General features: G+C 44.0%; 1 protein-coding gene across 3 annotated transcripts in view; it reads left to right on the plus strand.

Moving 5' to 3' along the window:
- Nucleotides 1-17256, plus strand: part of LOC119961966 (protein TANC1-like) — a 145192-nt gene that overhangs the window by 14779 nt on the left and 113157 nt on the right. For all 3 annotated transcript variants that reach the window (XM_038789625.1, XM_038789627.1, XM_038789628.1), the window contains exons 3-5: nucleotides 5034-5164; nucleotides 7542-7731; nucleotides 13445-13693. In XM_038789625.1, coding sequence (XP_038645553.1) covers nucleotides 5034-5164; nucleotides 7542-7731; nucleotides 13445-13693 — 570 coding nt within the window. The remainder of the gene's footprint in view (nucleotides 1-5033; nucleotides 5165-7541; nucleotides 7732-13444; nucleotides 13694-17256) is intronic.

Consider the following 17256-nt stretch of genomic DNA (forward strand, 5'->3'; position numbering starts at 1 on the left):
ATGCCTGACCCCTTTCTGAGTTTCTTGCGATTTAAATTATTCTTGTGGTTTCCTAGAACAAAGGGAAGGCATGGGAATGGGAGATAATTAGTCTAGCGCTCCATCTGGAATATCCCAGTTGTGACCCTTCGCCGTGGGAATAGGTGGTAGGGATTTTTTTGTTTTGGGTATAGCTGTGTAATTTATCAGAGTTGGGACCTGGAAACAGATTTTGAGATGAGCAGAGAGGGAAAATCTGCTGGAAACTGCAGACCAGTAGCAGAAGACTATGAAAAACCAAGGTTGCTTTCTGATTTTTGAAGTTATTGAGGTGGCCATGCTTGAGGTGGTCTGTCTGCAATATTCAGACCCTCAAGAATAGTTGAAGGGTCACCTAGCCAGATGTCAGAAATCTCATACCTTGTAGAATAGCGGGAACACTTAGGGAGTCAAAGGGAAATCCTGAGAGCTGTGGCACATATTGGTTTGTTCCCAGGAACCCTTCAGGTCCTGCAAAGTATAGGGGTTTTTGGCAGTGGAGGAGGGAATAGTGTCCTGTTCAGACTTTTGGGCTTAAAGAATAAAATATACTGTGAAGTTAGTAGAACTTTGATTAACTCTTGTTACAGATAGGTTTTATGTTTAAAATGTTAAAGCTTGTGGTGTCATTCCTTCAGTTAACTAAGAGTTTACATTTCTTTTTCAGGTTACTGGTCTCCATCAATCTAGTGCTTCTCTGTCTGCAGCTATTGACGACTCTCCTTTCTTGCCCCCCCCATCCCCCACCCCAATGTTTCGAGTTTATTTTACTTAATTGCACTGCTGCGTGTTTGCCCAGTTTTCCTAAACTGCGCACGGAGCTTGGTGTAGGTTTCAGAGTCATGGAATCGTTACAGCACAGAAGGGGTCTATTCAGCCCATCTCCATTCGAGAGCAATTCCCTTATTTTCTCTACAGATAATTATCCTTTCTCTTTTGAAAGCCATAATTAAACCAGCTCCTGAGCCCTCTAAGGTAGTGCCTTCCAGATCCATACCACTTTGATCCTTCCACCGAGAGAAACAATTTCTCCATATGTACTGTGCAGACGCCTCCTGATCTTGAAGACCACTATTAAATCATCTAATTTTATTTACTCCAATTATAAGGTCTCAGTATCTTCAATCTATTCATGTAACTGAAGCTCCTTATCCCTGTCACCATCCTTATGAGTCCTTCCTGCAATGTCTCCAATGCCTTCACATCCTTTCCAATGTGTGGTGCCAAGAACTAGATACTATATTCTATTTGAGGCTGAATCCATATTTTATACCGGTTTATCATCACCTTTTCTGCCATCCTTAATGTGTTTTAAATAATTACTTAATTAAAATATTTGCTTATTTATGGTGTTTTACTTTGTATTTAATTAAATAACCACCTAGTTGTGCACTGTTTTAAATCCTAGGGTGCTTCTCTTAAATTCTAAACTACTTGTATCACCGTACTATATTAGGTCCTAACTTCCCTTATTCCAGATGCAGGTTTTTCACACACTGCCCCTGACATTGAGCATTTAACAGCCAGTCAACGTGCCAGTTTCTTGTGATCTCATGGTTGTCTGTTTGTTCCCCCGCTGCTGCTTCACAATAGCTGAAATACTCGAGTACTGCTTTCTGAAAGGTGAAAAAGTTAGAAAGAAAAAAGCAAAGTAAGAGAGGCACCTCTTCCCCTCTGTACTGAATTCCCACTTTGCTCCAAATTCTCAAATATTTGAATGTCTCACTCCGATGATGACTGTCCCAACTGCAAGTGTACTTACTGCCACTGTCCCTTTTAATTCCATGAGCTCCAACTATGCTGACAGGCCTGTTATGTGACACTTTATCAAATGCCTTTTGGAAATCCACCTCGCACAGCAACACATCACATATCAATCCTTTGTGTTATTTCATTCAAAAAAAAAATCAAGCAATTTGGTTAAACGTGATTTGACCATAACAAATCTGTGCTGGCTTTCCTTAATCCATATTTGTCCAAGTGAACGTTAATTTTATCTATGCGTCTAATCCAATCTAGGTGGCTTTTACGTATAGCCAGACTATAATAATTTTTTCAACCCATCCTGTGCCTTAACAACCTTCTTTTACCTTGACTTGGGCAGCATCTTCCTAGATGCAAAATTTCACATTTAGTACCTCCCCATTGAGATCCTTAATTGGCACCACTCTTGCCACATTTTTCCTATATCTATATCCAGGGAGTTCTCTATTTTGTTTGCACTACTTTCCACTTGTGAGAATGTACCTTCACTATATCTAAAGTATCTCATCCTGAAAGGCCATTGTTCCTTTACAGTTCTGCCTGCAAATCTTTATTCTATTTTACCTGGGCCAGATATGTTCTCACCCCATGGAAGCATTTGTTACTCCAATTTTAATTAGTTTTACAGTGGATTGCTCATTGTTCTTTTCCACAACCTGCCTAAATTTTATGGTACAATGATCACTGTCCCCTAAATGTCCCTTTACTGACATTTGATTCACTTGACTCATCTCATTCCCCAGAACCAAATTCAGTAAGTGGATCTGCCTAGTTGAATTGAAAACATACTGATGTAGAAAATTCTCCTGAGCATATTCTAGAAACTCTTGCTCCTCTCTGCTCTTTACACTATTACTATCCAAGTCCTTATTAGGATAATTCAACTCCTCCATTATAATTAATCTTTATATAAAATGAAGTAAAGTCACCATAGTCCCAGATGACCGTAAGTTGCTTTCTCCTTTGAGGGAGAAAGCTGATTGGTGGCGATGTAACCTGAGGATCATCACACCTCGGGCGAGGGACAAGCTTGAGAAGGCAGGGCCTTCATGAATAACCTCAGCTGGTACGGGAATTGCACCCGTGCTGTTGGCCTTGCTCTGCATTACATTCTAGTTGTCCAGCTTACTAAGTTAAACCAGCCCCCAATAATATAGTTCTTGCATCTCTTCCTCTATATCCTTTCTGGCCTGTAGAATATACTCAGCAATGTAATGGAACTTCAATTGTTTCTTGACTTCAACCAACTAGATTCTATTGTTGACCTCACTGGGACATCCACTCTCTCCAGAACGTATGTCCTCCTTAATCCACACTTGTTTCCCCCCCCCCACTCTTTTCTTTCCTTCCCTATCTTTCCTGAACCCTTTGTATCCAAGAATAGTTAGCACCCAGTCCTGCCATTTTTTTGAGTTTGGTCTCCATTTAGCGCAGCATCATATTTCCACGTGGCTATCTGTTTCTAGAGCTCACTTTATTTAATACTCTCTGAACCTTCACATATATGTATAATAAACCTCATTTAGACATTACCGCATTTACTCTTTGACCCCCATTTAACTCTTACTATTTTCTACTTCAGTGACATCTGTCTTTACCAATTTTACAAGTATCTTGGTTTCCCCCTCCCATCCTGGTTTCCACACTCCTGCCAAGTCAGTTTAAATCCTCCCGATTGGCATGAGCAAATTGTCCTGCAAAGACATTGGTCCGGCCTTGGTGTATGTGTAACCCATCAAGGTTCACATGTCCCATCTTCCCAGTCCCGATACCTACACCATTTCAGGTTTAATAATTTTAGAAGATCTGTATGTAGAACCTTATCAGGAAGTGCCATCTCTAAATACTACTTTCCTCAGATTTTTATTAATTTCTGACTTCTTTATCTATACTAGTCATAATTTTTTTAAAAATTTAGAGTACCCAATTATTTTTTCCAATTAAGGGGCAATTTAGCGTGGCCAATCCACCTATCCAGCACATCTTTTGGGTTGTGGGGGTGAAACCCATGCAGACACGGGGAAAATGTGCAAACTCCACACGGACAGTGACCCAGGGCCGCGATTCGAACCTGGGTCCTCAGCGCCGTTGGCAGCAATGCTACCATTGTGCCACCGTGCTGCCCATAATCATAATTTTTTATGGTGTCCCATGAAGTGATTTTGATAATTTCGCAGGCCCTGGACTTGTAAACTTTAATATTGGATTTATTATGTTTTCAAAATGAAAAACTCTGGATAATTGTCAACTCTACAGTTGATGAAACATCAAACTTATTCCTACAATTTTGTGACAGGTTGTCAATAGCTAATGGAAGCAGTGAATTGGTACTGTAATGAGGTTGTTTCTAGATTACCAATGATATGCTAAGTAAAAATTGACTAGTGGTTGTAGTTGATTTATAATGTGAAAATACTAATCGTCGTAGATAATTGATTTGCGTGGGATTCTCCAGACTCCCAGCCACGTGATTCTCAGCAGCGGGTGGTGCATTGTTGGCTGGCGGTGGAATTCTCTGCTCCCACCACTGTCTACTGCAATTCTCATTGAACCACCCCATGCTGCCATGAAACCCACAGGTGGGGGTGCACTGTCAGTGAGACTGAAAAATCCCGCTGTCGACGAATGGCTAGAGAATCCTCCTGGCCTGACTTTAAAATTGTGGGCTGGGTCTTTTTTATATTTTGGAACATTAAGCTTTTTTACAAAGTAAGCATACTATTTTAAATCTGCATTAGCCTGAATGAACAGTAGGGATTAGAGCAGAAATTGTTTTGTATGCAGAATTTGAAAGTTAAATAAATGCATCAGATAGCTAGGGCAGATAGTACTTAACTGCACAAGCATAAAGGGTATAAGAACCAAAACAAAATGCAGGAAGCACTTGGCAGGGCAGACAACATCTATTCGGAGAAAGAAAATTAATGTTTCAGAGATTGAACCTTTGCCAGTTCTGGGGAAATATTTCATGTTTTCTTGGTGCAAATAGCCTGATTTACTGAGTGTTTTCAGCATTTTCTATATATTTAAAATTTACAGCATCTGCAATATTTTGCTTTTTGGTCACCAATGGCATAAACTTGTGCAAAGCACAGTTAATTTTACATCATTGATTTGTAGTAAATCAGCATTATATAGTAACAGAAAATATATTTTAGTAACCTATGACCAGAATTCTGTAATAGTTCTGCTGTGTAACTAAGAACCTATAATTGAGGTAAATTAAATGACTGCTGTTATTTCTCTTCCAGAGACACACAAGAGTAATGAACGAAGCTCCTCCCCAGCTGCTCAGGAACTGATGACTAGATTGGGGTTTCTGTTAGGAGAAGGGATTCCAAGTTCTACTCGTTTACCTATGGAAGAGAAAAATGAAAAAATGGTATGACCACCTTGGGAAAAGAATCAGAATACATTTAGTTTTGAACAGGAAAGATGCTGGTTGATATACAATTTTGCATTTTGATACCATTCAGCTGAAATAATGTGACTTTGCTCAATTTACAAAGAGCTACTAAAAATTAAGATTGCTGAGCCAAGATGGCGCAAGAGCGTGGCGTCTCTCTGCAATCTCTCTCTCTCTCTCTCTCTCTCTCTCTCTCTCTCTCTCTCTCTCTCTCTCTCTCTCTCTCTCTCTCTCTCTCTCTCTCTCAGAAATTCAGCATGTCCACATTGACTCTTACCAACTTTTACAGGTGCACTATAGAAAGCATCCTATCTGGCTGCATCACAGCTGGTATGGTAATTGTTGAGCCCAAAACTGTAAGAAACTACAGAGTCGTGAACACAACCCACGTCATCACGCAAACCCGCCTCCCATCCATTGACTCTGTCTACACCTCCCGCTGCACTGAGAAAGTGGACAGCATAATCAAAGAACCCTCCTACCTGGGTTATTCTCTTTTCCCACCTCTTCCATCGGGCAGAATATACAAAAGAGAACTCGCATTAACAGAGTCAAAAACAGCTTCTTCCCTGCTGTTACGAGAGTCTTGAATGATCCTCTTATGGACTGAACTGATCTCTCTTTGCATCGTCTCTACTGATGTTAGCATTATACTCTGTATGCTTCATCCTATGTCCATGTATTTACATTGTGTATTTATCATATATCATAGAATCCCTACAGTGGGGAAGGAGGCCAATTGCCCCATTGAGTCTGCGCCAACTCTCTGAAAGAGCACCCTGCTGAGGTCCTACCCTATCCCCATAATCCCAACTAGGGGCAATTTAGCATAGCCGGTCCACCTAATCTACACATCTTTGGACTGACCAGAGCACCCAGAGGAAATCCACGCAGACACTGGAAGAATGTGCAAACACCACACACACAGTCACGCAAGGTCGGAATTGAACCTGGGTCCCTGGCACCTGGTATGGCAACTGCTCGGCCCAAGACTGCAGGAAATCCATCTCCCGTCCATTGACTCTATCTACACCTTCTGTTGCCATGGGAAAGCGGGCAGCATAATGAAAGAACCCTCCCACCCAAGTTATTCTCGCTTCCAACTTCTTACATCGGGCAGGAGAAACAAAAGTCTGAACACTTACTAACAGATTCAAAAACAGCTTCTTACCCGCTGTTAGCAGACTCCTAAATGACCCTCTTATGGACTGATCAAATTAATACTTCACTCCTGTATGCTTCACCCGATGCCGGTGTCTATGTATGTACATTGTGTACCTTGTGTTGCCCTATTACATATTTTCTTTTCATTTATTGAATGATCTGTTTGAGCTGCACACAGAAAAATACTTTTCACTATACCTCGGTACATGTGACAATAAACAAATCTTAGAAGTGCATGAACTGGCAGCACGGTGGCACAGTGGTTAGCATTGCTGCCTACGGCGCTGAGGACCCGGGTTCGAATCCCGGCCCTGGGTCACTGTCCGTGTGGAGTTTGCACATTCTCCCCGTGTCTGCGTGGGTTTCGCCCCCACAACCCAAAGATGTGCAGGATAGGTGGATTGGCCATGCTAAATTGCCCCTTAATTGGAAAAAATAATTGGGTACTCTAAATTTATTAAAAAAAAAAAAAAGAAGTGCATGAACTGTATTGTATTATAATTATTTTTGGTCGAAAATTAGTACTTTCTAAATTTTTTGATATTTTCGTGGGGGGACTTTCCGGCTGTTCTCGCCAGCGGATTTTTCATTCCGCCGACAGCAAACCCCTTCCACAGGTTTTCTGGTGGCAGTGGGTGGATTTGATGGTAACTCCCATTGACAACAGTGGGACGAGAGGATCCTGCCGCCATTCAACGGCGGGCTGCCTCCCATCGCCAAGAAACATTCCGCAGGGGCTGTGAAAAATCACCCCCTGGGTGTTTATTTAATGTTCAGTTTGAAACATTAAAAAAATTGCAATGTTACTAAATCACTATTTATGTCGATTTAAGTTAAATGTTACTGAGAATTGCGTGCACATGTTAATTTTCCATTTTATTTCACTGCTCCTCTCCATCCCACTCACCCTCTCACCTCTCTGTGCTCTCCCCAAACTATTCTCCTCCTCGTACATTTTCTCCCTTCTCCCTGTCCTACCCGTATGCCTTGTCCATCTTTTCCTCCTGCATTCCACCCTGCTTTCTCTTTATTTCCGCCCAGGTTCAATCATCTTTTGCCTGTCGCCCTGCTTGACGTGAACATGACTCACCTGCTTCACAATGCTGGATCTGACTGACCAGTTATCAAATCATTATTCTGCAAATATTTGATTTCAGCAACTAATTGTTTTATTTTATGTCCTTCACAGTTTTCAACTGCTATTCAGGGAATCAGTCCATCTTCGACACTCACCAGCAGTACTGCATCTCCAGGCACTGACAGCCCATGCTCAACCCTGAATAGCTGCATCAGCAAACCACCACCAAAAAAACCCAGTCCTTGTGGAACTATTACCAGCTTAAGCTCCACGTTGGAAAGCAAGGACAGTGGCATTATAGGTAAGAGATTTGGGGCGCGATTCTCCGCTGCCCACGCTGGATGGGAGAATAGCGGGAGGGCCTCCCGACATTTTTTGCGCCCTCCCGCTATCCCCCCCCCCGGCATGAATCACCGCTCGCCGTTTTTTTTATGGCGAGTGGCGATCCTCCGCGACCGAGCGGCCGGGCCTTTACGCCCGTTTTTTCACGGCAGCAAACACACCTGCTTGCTGCTGTCGTAAAAACGGGCGCTGGATGCCCGTTTGAGGCACCAGAGGCCCGTTTGGGGCGGAAGCGCCACCGTTGTGCTCGGGAGGGGACAGGCCCGCTATCGGTGCCCACCGATCGTCGGGCCTGCATCCAAAAGGGACACACTATTTCCCCTCCGTCGCCCATCAAGATCAAGCCGCCACAAATTGTCGGGCGGCAGTGGAGAAATGCAGAATCGCGCATGCGCGGGTTCTGTCAATGGCGTGATCACGTCACCCGCGCATGCGCGGGTTGGAGCCGGCTCCAACCTGCGCATGCGCGGCTGACGTCATACAGACGGCAGCCGCGCGTGAAGGCTGCCGGTTTCACGGCAGACTTTACGACTCTCCGCATTTGCGGAGAATCTCGCCCTTGATGTTTATAAAAATGTGTAATGCGCACTCTGTTCGATCTTTATTCCTTTGTTACTTGAAGGTGTATCAATTATTTTAGTTATTGAAGTTGATATTGCACCATATTTTTGAATGACTTAAGATCACGCTTTTACTTGTACATTTTTGATATAATGGTGTAGGTAGGCAGACATAGATTCACAAATTACCACAGCAAACCTGCAAATATGGGTATGTTGGAAACAATAGTGGTGACATCACTTGTATTTGCTTCACCCATTCATCAGTTGAATTTAACGTTGAAGTTAACTTAATTTGGTAACAGTTGACCTTTTGTACTCCAACAACAAATTGTGCATGTAATAAAGCTATAAATGTTTATACCTGTGTACCTTGGGAGGAATATTCCAAAATAAAATGATTTCTACAATATTTGATATTGCCATGGCTGGATTTTGGTAATGTTAAAGATTTTTTTTTAAATTAAGAAAAATATATATTTTTATTCAAACCAGATTTTCATTATAACAAACGCTCCAACACATTCTGACCCCATATTTTTTTCAAAGTGCCCCCTCCCATAAAAAAACAAAACCTTAATCAAACTAAAAAGACAAACCCCCCCCACCCACCCACCCAAACAGCTGACGATAACCGGTTCCCTGAAAAACTAGATGGATCTGCACCTTGAGTAGAGCCCTTCCACCAACCCCCTCATGGTATACATAATTTTAGCAGGTGCAATTCCTCCAACTAAGCGGAGGCCGTAGGGGACTTCCACCCAAGCAGAACTCGCCTCGGGGCTATTAGCGAGGCAAAGGGAATGACATCTGCCCTCGTCCCTCACCTGCAGCACTGGTGAGTCCAATATTCCAAAATTGGCCACCCAATGGATACTGCTCAAGCTGAACGCCCAAATGCCCTGACATTGGGCGTGATTGATGGCAGCATTGCGCTTAAGCGAGAGGCGGTGAGGCTGGTAAATCGTGGGAGAGGCCAAAATCGAGAACTGTGCCCGACGCTGATCTGTTCGGGATCTAGCCGGTCCAATCCCGTTGACGAAATAAGGATCTTGCCATAGCACGGCAAGAAACCAATAATCACCACTTAAGCCCAATCACCATACATTCATGGGAGTGACCCTGAGCTAACGGCCTCCCGTGATCTAACACAGTGTTTATCAAACTCTCTTGCCCGGGACCCATTTTTCCCAACCGTCCATCCTTCACGACCCACACCTGCCGAATCTTTTGAACCATGCCGGTTAACGTTTGTAACCCATGTGTTGCCTGAACATCGCGAAGCACCATTTTCACTTTAATGTGACAGGTGAGCCTGCTTGGTCCTCACAATCTCACTTGCTTTGTTATTCAATGTTACATTTCTGATAATGACCACAGCTGATAATTTAGGATCTCACTGCATCTGTTGAACAAAATAAAGAGGCTTGTCCTCGAACTCGCCATGCCCAGTCTTCAAATGTCTTTGAAATTTTGAGGGTTTTAAAATATTTTTTATAAATTTGGTGTACCCAATTCATTTTTTCCAATTAAGGGGCAATTTAGCGTGGCCAATCCACATAGCTTGCATGTTTTTTGGGTTGCGGGGGCGAAACCCACTCAAACACGGGGAGAATCTGCAAACTCCACATGGACAGTGACCCAGGGTTGGGATCGAACCTGGGACCTCGGCGCCGTGAGGTCGCAGTGCTAACCCACTGCGCCACCGTGCTGCCCTTGTTTTGAGGGTTTTAAACTTGCATTTCCCATGCTTCCCTGCATATAACACACATGAACTTTGAATCCTGATTTGCAGTGGCACAATTAATAAACCATGCCTCAAGTAATCCTCTTAATGCTGCTTTGTTCCTGTTTTCACCTTCTTCTTCATGGGTTGTTCACCAGAGGCCCTGGAATTCGTACAAGCACTGCTGGCAGATACAAAATGGAGGAATCTCTCTCGTGCCCAGAACACGTGACCCCAGTGTGCTCTGCTCTTTGCCAGTGCTCTAGGCAGGAAGACTCGAGCGATTTATTTAGAAAAAAAAAATCTGCTTCTGGGTCAGCACCCTGCTGAGCTCCGGGCCTACGTACTGCTGAGGGGGCATGCAGGCGTGGAGAGGGCGGAATTTTGAAAGCCGGTCGCAGCTGGCATTTTAAAAAGTCTGATGCGCCATTGGGCAGTATTTCCCGTGATCTGGAATGCCGCAACACATGGATCTGTGATTGGGAATGCTGACACCTGGCTCCGCTATCAGGAACACCGTGACGCATGGTCCCGCAACCATCTCTGCACCTGCCAGGTCGTGACCGGGGTTTTAAAATGACTGACCTAATGGCCTGCCCAGCAAGTAGTCAAGCAGATGCCGATTAGTAGCCCTTTTTAAAAACATGAAGCTGACAGAAGGGCTGATGCGGGAGCCCGAGGAGGTGAGTAGCCGTCTTCGCTCCCAGGCAATGATTGCTGGGGTCGCTGCCCCAGTGCCTGGAGGGAAGATGGGAAGTCCCCTGGCGGCCAGTCTCTGTCGGGTTGTTTTTTTTGGGGGGGGGAAGAGGCGAGGGGGGTGAAGGGAGATGGGTGTCTCAGTGCCCATGGGTCCATCATGCCAACCCCTCGATCATGTGGTCCTGTTCCTGGGGCAGCCCTGTCTACCAAGCACCCATAACTCCCACTGACTAGAGATCTCTGGGGACGGATGATTCCAGCGCACGTGCCCACGGCGTGTGCCTCACTGTGCTGCCTTGTTCTGAGTGCTGACTCTGAGATCCATTGCTGTCAGTGGGGTGGTGTTCACCGGAAAACTTCTCTCTTGCCAAGATTTAATTTGTACCCTGAAAAGGAGCCAAACTTCCTGAGAAACTCCATCATCTCCCTCACATGGTGAGACGATCTATAATATATAGCAACAGACCGTCCCCATACAAGTGCCACCCCACCCCATGCTCTATCCCTACCATCTGGTAGGCAACCTCAACGTAATGACCAGCGGCTCAATTGCTACGGCATACAAAAGTGGGGACAACCGGCACGCCCGTCTTGTGCCAATGTTCAATTGAAAACAACCCGAGCTCAGGGCATTAGTATGAATACTTGTGGTGGGGTCCTGTACAAAAGCCTACACCATGAAATAAATTTTGCTTGAAGCCAAACCGCCCCAGGATCTATCGAATGCCTTCTCCACCTCAATCAAAATAATCAGCTCTAGCTCAGTCCCTAAGAAGGGCTACAACACAACACTTTACAATCTCCTAATATTGACCGACAACTGCTGGCCTTTAACAAATCCAGTCTGCTCCTCCGAAGTCACCCCTGGAAGGCAGAGCTCCAAATGTATTGCCAACATCTTGGCTAACAAATTAGCGTCAGTGTTTAACAACGTCATAGGCCGATACGATCCACATTCCACGGGATCCTTATCCTTCTTCAGGATCCAGGAAATCGAATCCTGTGTCTGCGTGGTCGGCAACATCCCCCGGGACACGGAATCATAAAATCCATCCAGCAGAAGTGGTACCAACTGACCAGCAAACTGTTGTAAAATTCATGGGGAACACACCGCACTTGGTGGATTAACCTGCATTAACCGAATGATCTTTTCCCGATCAGCTTCTCCAACGTCTGCATTCTTTTCTGCTCCACCTCTGGGAAGGTCAACCCAGCCAGTCGTTGCCTCATTGATAATCCCTCATCCGGGGGCGCTGACTCGTACAACCTACGGAAGAAGGTCGCAAACACCTCATTGAAATTTCTCTGGGGCAGAAACTACCCTGCCACCCGAGACCATGACCTGCACTATCTCCCCGGGGGCTGCTTGCCGCCTCAGCTGGTGAGCCAACAGACGACTGGCCGTCTCCCATACTCTTAAAGTCCCCCTTGAATTATGCAGCTGGGTCGCCGCCTTACCCGTTGATGACAACTCAAAATGTGGGCGGCACGGAGCACAGTGGTTTTCATTGTTGCTTTACAGCGCCAGGGTCCCAGGTTCGATTCCTGGCTTGGGTCACTGTCTGTGCGGAGTCTGCACTGTCTCCCTGTGTTTACGTGGGTTTCCTCCAGGCACTCCGGTTTCCTCCCCACAAGTCACGAAAAATGTGCTTGGTCGGTGAATTAGACATTCTGAATTCTCCCTCGGTGTACTCGAACAGGTGCCGGAGTGGCGACTCGGGGATTTTCACAGTAACTTCATTTACCATGTTAATGTAAGCCTACTTGTGACACAAATAAAGATCATTATAACTCTGCTGTCAGGGAGATGGAGTACTGGCAGTCCATCTCGAGAATGGAGTCCATCAGTTGTTCTCCCTCCACCGTCCAAATCTATCCCTGCATGCCTTAAAAGAGATGACCTCCTCCTTAGTAGCTGCCTGCCTTCAGGGCTCCAAGTGTAAGGAGGTGAAAGGGTGTGGCCATATATGTCCGCACTAGACCCCCCGGGGGTCAGGCCTAGCCAGAGACGGAGGGTGTGGGGGGGGAGGCGAGAACTAGGGGAGACAGTTTAAGAATAAGAGGTCTCCCTTTTAAGACCGAGTTGAGTATAAATTATTTTCTTGAGGATTGTTAGTATGTGGAATTCTCTGTCCAGAAACTTGCAGAGGCTGGGGTAGTTTAATATTTTCAAGGTCAAGTTAGATAGATTTGTGATGGACAAGGGAGTCAAGTGTTATAGCTGGAAGGCAGAAAAGTGAAGTCGCGACCACAAACCATTTCAACCATTGAGTGTTAACAGGCTAGGAGAGTCGAATGGCTTACTCCTGCTCCTAAATCCTCTGTTGCTAACCAGTGTCCAGTAGCTCAGTTGGCTCGACAGCTACCATGCAGATCAAATTAACATCATCAGATCATCAGCACAGTGTTTGATCCCCATTCTAGCTGATGTAAACTCCGGGCCTGCCTCCTTGCCCTACCTGCAGTTTAAAAAAAAGTCACGGCATTTTGCTGTGGTTTGGCAAATAATCGGCAAGGGTGATTATTTGGCAAATAATCACCTCCGGCCAGAGAACTTGAAGAAAAGGAGTTGTAATATGAAACTGGTTTCAAATATTTTTTGCAACAATGGACAATACTTTACCTTTCAATGCAGCGCAAATTTACCTTTCAATGTCGAGTGAATTTAACTTTGATTTTTTTTTCAGCTACAGTAACCAGCTCATCTGAAAATGAAGAAAAAAGTGGTTCAAGTCTTGAATGGAGCAAAGATGGCAGCATGCGGGAGTGTCTACCACGTGGAATCAAAAAGACTTTAAGACTTGAGAGTTGCTTGCCTGTAGCTGAGGAAGAACCACATGACTCTTCAAAATCAGAAGCTGCCTTTGATGGTCCTACTGCTTATGTGCATCAGAGTGTGTCACCATACCTGATGCCACGACCTAATTCAGTTGCAGGTATGTTAATTCTGTTCCTATGAAAGAGTAAATTTTTTTCTAAGTTTGAATAGTGAAGATATTATTGAAATAGAAACAGAGAAGTGGACAAAGGTTGAATAACAGCAACCTAAGCTGTATTTGTGTAAATGTATCTCTCATGGAAGCCTTCACTCTGAAACTAAGATTAAAGTGCTTGATTATGACTTTGGGTGTTTAAAGCAGAGAAATTTTGCATTAACAGCAGTGACATCTTTTGATTTCACATTTTTTAAAGCATCATCACAGAGTCATAGTTTTACAGCACAAAGAGACCATTCATCCCATCCTTTTTGCACGGGATACAAGCACCATATAAATTCATAAGATAAAAGGAGCAGAATTAGGCTATTTGGCCCATCGAGTCTGCTCCGCCATTCGATCATGGCTGATATGTTCCTCATCCCCATTCTCCTGCCTTCTCCCCGTAACCCCCAATCTTCATATTAATCAAGAAATCATGATTAATATATTGATTATGAACGACATATTTGTGCTTGGGATGCTGTTACTTTGGGCTACAGACCAAGAGCTGGATGGTGAAATCAGCCAGAGTAGTTCTTTCTTGGAACACAGGACCCAGGAGCAGGAGTAGGCAATTTAGCCTCTCGGCCTGTTCCACTGTTCAGTATGAGCGTGGCTGATCTCATCCTGGCCTTAACTCCATCGAACTGCCCAAACTCCATAACCCTTCAACCCATCACCAATTAAAAATCTGACTAACTCCTTAAATTTACTCATCTGGGATAGCGAATTCCACAGATTCACAACCCTTTGGGAGAAGTATCATAGAATTTGCAGTGCAGAAGGAGGCCATTTGGCCAATTGAGTCTGCACTGACCCTGGGAAAGAGCACCCTATTCAAGCCCAGCCATCCACTCTATCTCCGTATCCCAGTAACCCAACCTAACCTTATGGACGCTAAGGACCATGCAATTTAGCATGGCCAATCCACATCTTTGGACTGTGGGAGGAAACTGGAGCACCCAGAGGAAACCCACGCAGACTTGGGGCGAAAGTGCAAACTCCACACAGACAGTTACCTGAGGCTGCATTGGAACCTGGGTCTCTGGAGCTGTGAGGCACCAGTGCTTGCCACCGTGCTGCCCCTTCTCTTCAACTTTGTTTTAAATTTTCTACCTCTTATCCTAAGACTATGACCTCTCGTTCTAGAATGCCCCACAAGAGGAAGCATCTGCTCCATGTCTAATTTATCCATACCTTTTGTCATCTTGTATACTTCAATTTGATCTCCCCTCATTCATCTACACTCTAGAGAGTGTAGGCCTAAAAGCTCAATCTCTCTTCATATGACAAACCGTATATCTCTGCAATCAACCTAGTGAACCTATCTATTCTAATCACATTTTCCGGCACTTGGTTCATAACCTTGTTTGTTTTTGAATTTCAAGTGCTCATCTAAATGCTTCTGAAATGTTGTGAGGGTTCCCGCTTCTACCACCCTTTCAGGCAGAGAGTTCCAAATTTCCACCACTCTGGGTGAAAATGTTTTTCTTTAAATCTCCTCTCAATCTCCTGCCTCTTGTCTTAAGTCTATGCTTCTGGTTATTGATCCGTCTACTAAGGAAAAAAGTTTCTTCCTAGATCCCTCATGATTTTATACACCTGGAGTGGAAACCTATTGAAGTGTTTTGAATCATTTGTTTTCAATATTTTCCAGCAGCCCCAAATTCATATACAATTAATCTTCACTTAACTGTAAAACACTATATTCTAACACACTTAACTTCAACATCCCTCATTTATCTGGCCATATAAGACATTTATATAACCGTTACGTGTTGCAATTGTATAAGGTGTTAGTGCGGCCACACCTGGAGTATTGTATTCAGTTTTGGTCTCCTTACTTGAGAAAGGACGTACTGGCGCTGGAGGGTGTGCAGAGGAGATTCACTAGGTTAATCCCAGAACTGAAGGGGTTGGATTATGAGGAGAGGTTGAGTAGACTGGGACTGTACTCGTTGGAATTTAGAAGGATGAGGGGGGATCTTATAGAAACATTTAAAATTATGAAGGGAATAGATAGGATAGATGCGGGCAGGTTATTTCCACAGGCGGGTGACAGCAGAACTAGGGGGCATAGCCTCAAAATAAGGGGAAGTAGATTTAGGACTGAGTTTAGGAGGAACTTCTTCACCCAAAGGGTTGTGAATCTATGGAATTCCTTGCCCAGTGAAGCAGTTGAGGCTCCTTCATTACATGTTTTTAAGGTAAAGATAGATAGTTTTTTGAAGAATAAAGGGATTAAGGGTTATGGTGTTCGGGCCGGAAAGTGGAGCTGAGTCCACAAAAGATCAGCCATGATCTAATTGAATGGCGGAGCAGGCTCGAGGGGCCAGATGGCCTACTCCTGCTCCTAGTTCTTATGTTCTTATGTGGCAAATTATTTGGAGACAAAGTGATGTTTATATACTGCCTTTTTAAAAGTGCATATATTTGGTGCATTTTCTGCTGAATATAGTGAGAGTTTCTGTTTTGGGAAGTAGAAAACCGGATTGACTTCAAAGACAGGTTGAGTGTGAGCAGAAGATAAAGTTCACTACTTTGATCCTATTATGCGTATTAAACACAGCCTCCAAATCCTGTATGGATTCTTAAGTTCCTATTAACCACTCTTCTAATTTGTAATTAATATTGGCAGTTTGTGTTCAATTGTTCATTATTTTCTGCTTTGATTTCTGCCCTGTGACTCCCCAAACTCCTAGGTATAAGAAATAACTCTGAGCTGATGTATGTGTGTGTGTGTGTTGTGTGTTATGGTCTTTGAATCTGAAGTTTCCCACTGCAATTAATATCATCAGTGTAAAAAGATGAATTTGTCACTGATAAAATAGCCATTTCATATAGTTTATCCTCGTTAGTTGGTTAGTAGGAATCTTTAAGTGAAACAGGTACCCTCTGCTGTCCTGAGTAATTCTGGTTTGCCAGTCACTAAACTTAATGCACCCATAGTTCTCATCCTTGCACTGCTTTTTAAAAATCTGCTCCTTGCTTCTTATCCCCTTTATTTGGAATTCATCTTACCCACCCTTAGCAAATGCATTTGATCGAAGCTAAAAATCTACAGTGATATCTTCTCAAGGGCAAAGTGGAGAGCAGCAGAAAGTGCGGTTGACTTGGATGTAGTTGGATGACGGATGTCACAGTAGTTGCAGATGCGTTGCAGTGGATGTGTGAGGATGGTGCAAGACAGCTGAGCGTGGCATGCCACGACTACAGATCTCTTGGCAGGAGCAGCTACACACAGCAGCAGCTATGTATAGGTGGTTGGAATTTTTCCTGAACAGCTGCAGTCCATGTGGCAACGTTGTTCCAACAATTCTATTAGGAAGGAAATTCCAGGATTTTAACCCAACAACAAGAGAAATGGTGATCTCTGATAAAACCAGAAAGTTGTATGACTTTGGGGTCAGGGTGTGGTCTTGGAAGTGATGGTGTTTTAATACACCTTTTGTGGAATGATCTTGGCAAAAACACACACACACACACACACACCATTATTTCAGAAGTTGCAAGTTGCTCCA

Source organism: Scyliorhinus canicula, chromosome 2 (assembly GCF_902713615.1).
Source record: "Scyliorhinus canicula chromosome 2, sScyCan1.1, whole genome shotgun sequence".
Classification (NCBI taxonomy): Eukaryota; Metazoa; Chordata; class Chondrichthyes; order Carcharhiniformes; family Scyliorhinidae; genus Scyliorhinus; species Scyliorhinus canicula.